Below are 9,359 nucleotides of genomic sequence, written 5' to 3' on the forward strand. Positions count from 1 at the left end.
ATATGTGAGCAACTTGTAAATCACAAAGTAAAGCATAGGTTGCTTTTTAAATGCGATAACAAGATAAATGTAGAGAATAGCTCATGGTTTTATTAGACTTCTAAGGAGGTGGGCCTCTTTTTGAAACCCGACCAACTGCCCTCTGCTGGTCATAACAGCTGGTTAAAGCAGGGGTGTCAAACTCCAGACCTCGAGGGCCGGTGTCCTGCAGGTTTTAGATCTCACCCTAGGTCAACACACATGAATCAAATGATTAGTTCATTACCAGGCCTCTGGAGAACTTCAAGACATGTCGAGGAGGTCATGTAGCAATTTGAATTTGTTGTATTGGATTTATAACATCTAAAACCTGCAGGACTCCGGCCCTCAAGGCCTGGAGTTCGACACCTGTGGGTTAAAGGTACTTCTGCATTGGCCTAAGTTTTATATCACCAACTAGACAAACAAAGCTTTGTAGTGTTAGCAGATGAAAACTGGATCAACAAAAAAGACTAATGGATTATGTCACCCTCACCATTTCCATTTTTCTTATACAGTTTATGGAGTGGGTTACACTGTGCAATCTTCAAAATAAACGTTTTTCCTTTTACCATCAGCAGCGACCTCATGAACCTTCATACACAGGCTATTTACCAATATTGTCTTGTTTTAAACATGTGGTTGATGAACTTATTATAAATAACTAGCTGATAATAATCCTTTGTTACAATGGTCAAACAACAATTTTACTCCTCTGTTGGGAATGCCTTAGATTTGACCTTCCTTATCCCAGAGACAAGAGAAATATCCCAAAAACAGAAGTATTTATGATAATTATTTGCTGTTTGTATCAAGCGTTAGTCAACCTTGTTCACCCAGAATGTAAAATAACATGAATATAATAAAAAATGTCACCAGCTGCATAGTGCAAAAATATTTTTAACAGCGTCTTTTCACCTTCGCTGCCTTTTAAGAGTTTGATTTCTTTCAACTTCACACTACCTGTCTGCAATCCTGGCTTTCACTGTAGTTTCTTTCCCACAATTAGTCATGCAAGTTGAGCAGGAAACTGCACGACAGAGTAAACTGAATTCAAGTTTGTGGTTGACTTTAACCACAGTTTGTGTTAAACCTGTTTCTTTTAGACAGTGAGCTAGCTGAGAGACTGCACTGAGGCACAGTAGAAGGTAAAAAGAACTGCGAATCATGTAAAATAACTGTAGTAGAGTCCAAGGATAAAAAATATGGAGCTGGAATTGTGCATAATATATTCACTTTAAGATGGACCCTGAAAAAGAAAGGAGGCCTTTTTGTATGGTTTGGGGAATTAGACAAACTCTGGAAAGGCCCTTTTCACTCTTTGATTTCACTCTTTAGTTTTCCAACTAAGCATAAGCAGCTGTTTTGGTCCCAGATGCTTACTCTCAGCGATCCTCCTCTCCTTCAAGCATGACAACAAACATGTCATGTAGACCTCAGCTACCTGAACCAAGACCTCTCCATAAATTCCAAGCATGCAAACCCCCTCTATGAAAACCACATTACCGACAAGGGCACAGGCACCGCGGCAGCAAAGTCGGGCTTATGACCTGCATTAGAATGGGTATGTTTCCGATAATGCGTGAAGAGGAATGTACGAAATGAAAAGGTCTGCCGCTGCTCGAGTAAAGAAGGTAATTCTGAGAGGAAATGTGGGGAGTTGAAGGGAAAGTAATTCCCTGCATGCTTTGCCTTATTAAATATGCAGCACAAAGGAAATATGGTCTGTTTTAACTCTCTAGCCCACAACCAAGCGATGCACCCAGCCTGCAGCTTCAGGTATAAAATCCTAAACATACAGTCAGATCAGCTTAGAGACATTTCTGCTGCCGGATTTCTTCGTGTGACCTTGACCATCCAGAGGATGTGAGCTCCTCTTCCTCAACTCCCCCCACCCCCTCCTCACCCGCCTTTAAATATTGAAGATGGATAATGGTGTTGGGCTTCATCATGAGGCCAGTGCTGAGAGCTTGGCTACAGCACACACACACAGACACACACGTAAAACCAAACACGTCACGTACAAAGAAACACAAGGTTCAATACTCAAGAAAGAACCGTCGGAATACGATGTTTGTGTTTGCTGGCAGTTTTTCCGTGAATCAGCATCAGATGTACGCTTAAGTGTCTTAAGCACCGCTGTGATGTCATCATTCCTCATCAGTGAGCCCTCCCTCCCTCCCTAATCTAAACCCCCTATTAGGACTGTAAATGCCAGCACAGATGTGGAGTAAGGTGCAGCATTGGTGCTTAAGAGTCCAGCCATAATCGCGTATCTGTCATCAGTAGTGAAAGCACAGCTAAACAAATGATATTAAAACAACACCAATTCAATTTGATCAATTTATTAAATGTTAAAACAAAAAAATGCAAAATTTTAAGGATTTTTTAAAATTTTATTTTGTCATACCTTGACATGTGATATGTCGGCCAATGATTTGGTCAAATAAAACAATGCATTTGACCGAAAGAAAAATCATAACACTACACAAGGCGAGATAGAGATTAAACAGCAAGGCAAACATAAATACTTCTTTTGTATCACAGTACTGTGCAAACAAAAAAATCACATGTTTGTAAACTTAAAACCTCAGCCCCTTATATATATATATATATATATATATATATATATATATATATATATGTATATATATATATATATATATATATATATATATATATATATATATATATATATATATATATATATATATATATATATATATATATATATATATATATATACTGCTGACTGTGCAGAAAAGGTGGTAAATCACAATTTGGGAAGACTTGCTTGGTGGTGATGGTGGTGGGATTTTGCATGTGTGATGGGGCGGATGGAGGTTTCACACGTGGCAGATTAAACAGATGGAGATCCCTTGGAGGACCATCTGCATGGGCGACAGCCTATATAGTTTTTCAGCAGATTTAAGAAGGTCTGACGACAGGTAACTGCTGTCCTCCAGAGGAAGGACAGCACCTTTTGCAACTAAGCGATTATATCGTTAATAAAGTTTGAGCTAATCCCACACGGGGACAGTAGCTGTCAAATGCGAGTGCTGTGGACCTTGAGATTGCTATCAGGGGGACACAATGAGTCAGTGAGGGGGAAAAGCAGCGTGCTGTGTGTGAATTATGGGCTCGTGTTGGTCAGGAGTGTCCAAATGGAGCCTGTGTGTTCAGGGCTCTCTGTACAATGACAGCGTTGGTTAAATCCGCTTCTTCCAGACTTAATTCTTTGTTGGTGAGCTCTCGGAAAGGAAGAGACGTCGTCAGGACGAAAGGTGGGCAGCTCCTCTGGCAGCGTGACACGAAATCATGAACATCAGCGATCCTGGAGGAGAAAAAATATAAATAAATTAAACATCAAGACTGGAGATTTAAATAAACGAAACAAACAAACTGCCATCGTAAATACAGAAATGAACATGTCTGCTCCTATTAAAACTTTCCCAGCCAAGTACTCCAGTCCCTACTGTGACACGTGACTTCTGTATGAAGCACTATACTAGTACCATCATATATTATTAATAATGAGGCCCCAGTGTATATGAAGCAATCCTATGTAAGGCCTGCTCCTCACGCTGCAGGCTGGAAGGGTTCAGTCCTCTCCATCCATCCTTTGCTTACTAACCCTGTTATATAAAAGCTGCACCAGACTTACGCAATCCCTCTCAGGGGATTTTAAAGATCCACGCTGTTGCTACATCTCAGATTATGTTTTCTGCTGCCCCATGCACTGTGGGGCAGGGGGACGTAACACGCAGCATGCCTCCAGCCTTTAACTCCAGCAGCCTAGAACAGAGCATTACGTAATCCTAACCCCCACCGACTTCACCACCTCCCAAGCTAGAGCAAACAAAAATCTTTTTTCATCCCTTCAACCACTTCTTTTTCCTGTTTGAGATTATGGGATTTACACGCAGCGCAGCAGGAGCAGAAAAGTGTCAAGATTCCTCTTACACAGCGCAGTTAGTCGGTCTTTAATTTGCTGATTCTTTCTCTTATTTTTGTCCTTTGATCAAACCGAAGATCGAGATGTGGCGTATTGGCGATACGTACCGATGCGATAGGTTAAACCTCTGCACCAGTCTCCTGCCGTCGGCCAACCAGATCTGCAGGGAGGTGACGGGAAGGGCGTGGTCTAGTGTTACCATGGGAATAGGAGGAGATTCTCCGTCCTCGTGCACAGATGGTGACCTGGCTACTACTCTGGGTGCCACACTGGGAATGGACAGAAGATAAATAGCAGATTAACCACCAGTTTAGGAGTGCGCACGCCGGGTTTACCATGCACACCGACGCCAGGAAAAAAAAATCTCATGCAAAATGTTTGCAGACTCTTTGTGTCAGTGATGGTGCAAAAATGTTTTGGTGCTCAGCTTGACAAGCAGACTCGTCTGCTGTGCCAGATTTGGTTGTGGGGTTTTTGATATTTGGATTTAGAGGGACACCTAGTGGTGCACGGTAGCCTTTAAATCTTGAGATCACACTGCACAAAATACAAAAACAATAGGACATTCACAGCGACAATCTCTCACCTGCCAAGTCTGTATCCTCGACCGCTGAAGGGATGAAAAGCCTTCTTCTTGGGAACGTAATTTTCCTCTGTCAGATCTTCCACGCTAATCTCCAGCTCCTCCTCTTCTGCTCTGCTCTCCCACTCTGCCGGAAGCTCCCTGGGATAGATTAAAGATCCGGATTGGAGTCCACTCAGATCAATCAATATGACAAATGAGCTGCACTAATAAGCTTTATCTAGCTTCAAGTGTCGGGCTTTGGTCAGCAGGGAGAATATCTTCCCTGCTAATTTCATCATGGGGGAGTGATCAAAACCAGTGAATCGAACCAAGGAGAGATGTTACATGTGACTTACATTCAGGCTTAGTCTGTCCCTCCTTCTTGTATGTGTGCAGCACATATAATTTAAGTAGGTCTGCATCAGTGTTCCCAAAGTGAATGGGTTCAAAAGTAATCAGACAATTGCCTACTTAATATTCCTGATCTAGCCCTTTGACATTTTGTCATTAGCCCATGATGAAAAGAGCTCCCGTTGATTGATTGAGAGCTGTCTTTTGGATTGAGGTGGCTACTCAGGAAATTGAGAAAACGGCAATCAAGCAGGTATACCAAGAAGCATGATTGGTTATCATCACTAAACTCTGGCAAGTAGGTTTGATAATGGACGTAGATATGGTATTTAAACATATTTAAACTAAAGACAAAGAAAGAGAGAAAATAAAAAACAACTTCATTTGGCATTTATTCAAAGCGATCTAACGCTGCAGGCTCTGATTGAAATCAATAAAGTATTAACCCACGCCGGCGGTCTCAACTGAACGGGTCAATGCTATTTGAACTGACGTTCATTAAACACTTGGCTGGTGTCGAGGAGAAGTGGACCACCTCTAATTCATTAAAACTTTTTTTTTTTTGGCATTTTGATATTGACTTAACTTCTGACACCACAAACAACTTTGGGTCATGCCCGTGCCTGCCATGGAGCCATGCCCAGACAATGCATTCATCAAGCAGCGGCAGCTACTACACACTTGTTAAAGCAGTTGTAAAATGTTGCTTAGTGCCCACTCAGCAATAATGTTATGTTTTTGGTTTATGCATGTGAGACATGGGGAACCTGTCCACCGTGCACTCTGCTTTTTGCACCATAACAGCTGTGATGGACATTTTACAGATAAATTCAGCTGAATTGGTGTTTTTAGCTGTCCTGATTGTTTTAGTATAAGTGTGTTTTTGGTAGAAAAAAATCAGAAATTAGTATAACGTCTGCCACTTCTTTTTTTGTCCTCCCCTTGTCCAGTTTCCTGAATATTTTTAAGGTCAGACCGCACACCATGCAAAGATATGCCAAGCTTTAGGCTAACAGATATTTGGAAATCATCTTGTTGGTGTTATTATTGAGATTTGTCACGTATTCAACTATAAATAGGAACAAATGAGGTGTTTCAGAGAAAAGTCACGTGTCACAGTAGGGACTGGAGTACTTGGCTGGGAAAGTTTTAATAGGAGCAGACATGTTCAGTGGGGAGTGTTACATGGTCAGGTACTGGACTGAAGATGAGTGGAAAAAGAGCTAATGAATGAAGAAAAGCCTGGAGAACTATTGTTCAAGAACACTTTAAAAATGACAAGAAAATCTTTCTCCTTGGATGCGAAATGTTAAACAACTTTTGCACCTTACTGTACATTTCTCCCTAACACTGATAGCACATCTGCTCCGCAATGAGCACAAAATATAAATAAACATGTTTTATATTTAATTTCTGTATGACTTTGCTCTTATTAGGAGAAATGTGTTAAATTTATGTTACAGATTACTCAAAAAGATATTAAGATGATAAGAAAAATGACACCGTCTTGCCAATAACTTTTCACTGCCTGAGGAACAATAAGAATTGCACTATTAGTCTGAACACTCCCTTCTCATCAGTGAGAGAACACTATTTGAGGTCGTTAAGCCACCAAGAGTAATTAAAAACCATGATTAAAGCCTAGGATTTGATGGCCCTCCTTTGTGGTAAGGCAGCAAAAATCTAACTGAAGACATCGTTAAAACAGGAAGGTTATCCTGTTTCAGCCAGTCGACTCACCCCCTTTTGATGGCATCCAGGAACTCTTGATTCTCTGGAATGGAGTAGCTGCGAAAGTCCTCGTCATTCACAGTGAAGCCGTCCTTCCACAGCCTCACCACCATCTCCACCTGGAACCAAAGCAAAAAAACCCCAATCAAATAGGCCTGACAGGATTCAGAGATAAAGTCGCCACACAGCTGTTAACCTCGGGAGGTCGGACTTTTACTGCGGACTGTTTATCCTGGCAACGAACGGGTAAACAAAATATCCTGTGATCACTGAAGCCTGGTGCTTGTGCTTTCAACTGAGATTTGCCTGACATAGCTCGGCGAGAGTTCTCATTTGGAGAGTCTTACGCCACTTTCACTCACGCACCGCAGGCCATTGGAGGTGAACGTGAGCATGCAATTTTCAACGCAATTAAACAAATGTTTAGCCTGCCGGGTCCCTATTACAAAGGCTTTGTGAGGTTCGTCTGGGCACGTGCCAGAAAAACTACAGGTAATAGTTCAGTGATTTCTCTGCAGGCAAGTGCGTCCTGCATGGCTGTAGACACTCACTGTTCTACCTCTTTCCTGACTCCTCCATTTCTCTCCCCGTTTCCCTTCCTTAACAATAGCTTCTTGACAACCTGAGACACTGTGACCATTTCTGATGAGGCTTCAATGAACAGTACATAGGTCAGCTGAAGGATAGAGACATCTCCCGGCTCCTGTGTTAGGTCTTTTGCTGGGTTTTTCTCAAGGACATTACTTCCAGATTTTTTTTATTCTGTACTTATCCAGTTTCCTCAAAACTTTAACATTTTGGGCTAATAGTCCTAGAGGAATTACTTTGCTGGTGCAAAAATACTATTTATACTTCTCTTGTGGTGTTATCTTTGGCATTTTTCATAGTTTCAACTAAAGAAATGTGAACAAATTAAGTGTTTTTGCCTTAATGATGCAAAAATTGATTCTTTGCTAAGCTGTCAATTATTTATAGACATAACACTAGTTTCACTCCTTAAGTTTGATGCCTTTTTCTACTTAAATGCATTAAGTGGCTTAGCAAACAAAAATAACAATCCTGTGAAAATAGTCAGATACAAGGACCGGACTGAAAATGAGTGAAAAAGCAGCCAATACTGATGAAAACCAATTTTAAAAAATGACAAGTGAGTCTGGCTCCTTGGAAGCATAAATGTAAAGCAATGAGGTGTGGCTTAAGACTCTTGCATAGTACTGTGTATACTTTACTTAAATGTTGTGTTATTACTAGTCTATAAGCTCAGAAATGTAGGCTGGACATTTGCAGAGATCTGGCTCTCAAGTGTGAATTTGTCTCTGACCTTTGAAGTCCCTGAGGCATCGTAACAGATCTTCTCCACCTCATCGAGGAGGTCTTCCACAGAAAAACTACGACTCATTGGAGCTTCCTCTTCATTGTCCTCACTGACCACCCTTTATGAGAAGAAAGTGCAGGTATTCACTCATCATGCTTATTGAATGTCAGTCTACAGTCACAAGCGTTAATGTGCAAGACCATGCAAAGCAAGTTCACACACCCCAGAATATGTTATTATTATTATTATGTCCAACCCAGTTATTTTCAGATTATTTCACATCCACGGCATCAATTCAGTTACAGGACTTCATTTGCCTAGAAGTGGATTTAACAAAGAGAATGACTTACCATTGTTCATCTTTTTCACTCTCCACAGTGTCAGTTTCTTTCATGTCTTCCTGTTTCCCATCTAAGGAACAAGCGAGCACACACACACACACACACACACACACACACACACACACACACACACACACACACACACACACACACACACTAGCGTGGTTGATGTTCAATATTTTGGAGGGTAACCTTTTATTGTCTTAGCGGCGTATTATGTACACGTGTGGAGTAAAACTGTGCTACACCGCTTAAAAATGACCTAAAACGGATCATTTTTATAAAGCACTACGTGATCGATAGATAGCCAGACAGCCAAGCAGCCTGCAGCTTTATCGTTATTTATGCAAGTGGGCGGCAGAAAGCGATGGACCCGCAAAGAGCAAAACACACACGCAGGAGCCGGTCGTAAAAACGAGGATTATATGTCAGCATAAACACAACAGATGCCCATTAGCATGCGCGCATAAAGGGTAAGGTCGAATAGTGAATTACCAGTCCGTGTTTTAATCGGTTAATCCAGGGCTACACATCTGTAGCCATAAGTTTCAGGGTAGCGGCGCTTCTGCTGAGCAATACATGTGACGTAACAGTGCCGTAAATCCACTCGCGATGTCGCGGTTGTACACTCTTCTGTGCTGAACTCAGCAGGTCTTCTCTCCCAGCTGAAACTCACGATACAGTATTAGATGGCATGGAAAGCCCACTGGATCCAAACTTGTGTGCGTTTGTTTCTATTTAGAGGTAAGATGTCTCATATGGCTCAACTCTATGGAGGGCTTAAACTGCCAAAATACAAAACAAATAATTAATGACTCACTAATAAACACGCAGGGAAACAAACACAGACAAAAATAATTTAATATAGTTTTCTGGTACATTTTCTTGCAGAAGCTTCTCATACGCCCTGAGGACCAAAACTACCAAAATTATAAATGAACAGGTAAATAAATCAGTAAAAAAACAAATAACAATTTTAAAAAAGCTATCTTACTGAAACGCACAAAATCTCTTTTTGGTTGTTTTAACTGAGGAACAGAGCAACCAAACCTGGCACACAGGTACATCTTCCACACTGGATGT

The 9,359-nt window shown here is 41.2% G+C and overlaps 1 protein-coding gene across 1 annotated transcript; it reads right to left on the reverse strand.

Moving 5' to 3' along the window:
• Window positions 1-2,731: 2,731 nt before the first annotated feature.
• Window positions 2,732-8,868, reverse strand: ubxn2a (UBX domain protein 2A). The gene is made up of 7 exons (XM_080883783.1): window positions 8,772-8,868; window positions 8,286-8,346; window positions 7,942-8,053; window positions 6,630-6,739; window positions 4,560-4,697; window positions 4,081-4,242; window positions 2,732-3,352 (listed from the first exon to the last, which is right to left on the reverse strand). The coding sequence occupies exons 2-7, from the start codon at window positions 8,327-8,329 to the stop codon at window positions 3,169-3,171; spliced, it is 750 nt and encodes a 249-aa protein (XP_080739909.1). The 5' UTR covers window positions 8,330-8,346; window positions 8,772-8,868; the 3' UTR covers window positions 2,732-3,168.
• Between the last annotated feature and the right edge of the window lie 491 nt (window positions 8,869-9,359).

This window comes from Rhamphochromis sp. 'chilingali' (genome assembly GCF_963969265.1).
Source record: "Rhamphochromis sp. 'chilingali' genome assembly, chromosome: 5".
In the NCBI taxonomy this organism is placed as follows: domain Eukaryota; kingdom Metazoa; phylum Chordata; class Actinopteri; order Cichliformes; family Cichlidae; genus Rhamphochromis; species Rhamphochromis sp. 'chilingali'.

Bases quoted from the DNA above. Each gene is read 5' to 3' on its own strand.
- ubxn2a (XM_080883783.1), bottom strand. From the start codon at position 8,329: ATGAAAGAAACTGACACTGTGGAGAGTGAAAAAGATGAACAATG. The intron at 4,243-4,559 runs GTGAGAGATTGT...GTCCATTCCCAG, and splicing joins CGAGGATACAGACTTGGCAG to TGTGGCACCCAGAGTAGTAG. The intron at 3,353-4,080 runs GTACGTATCGCC...TTTCTCCTCCAG, and splicing joins AGGTTTAACCTATCGCATCG to GATCGCTGATGTTCATGATT.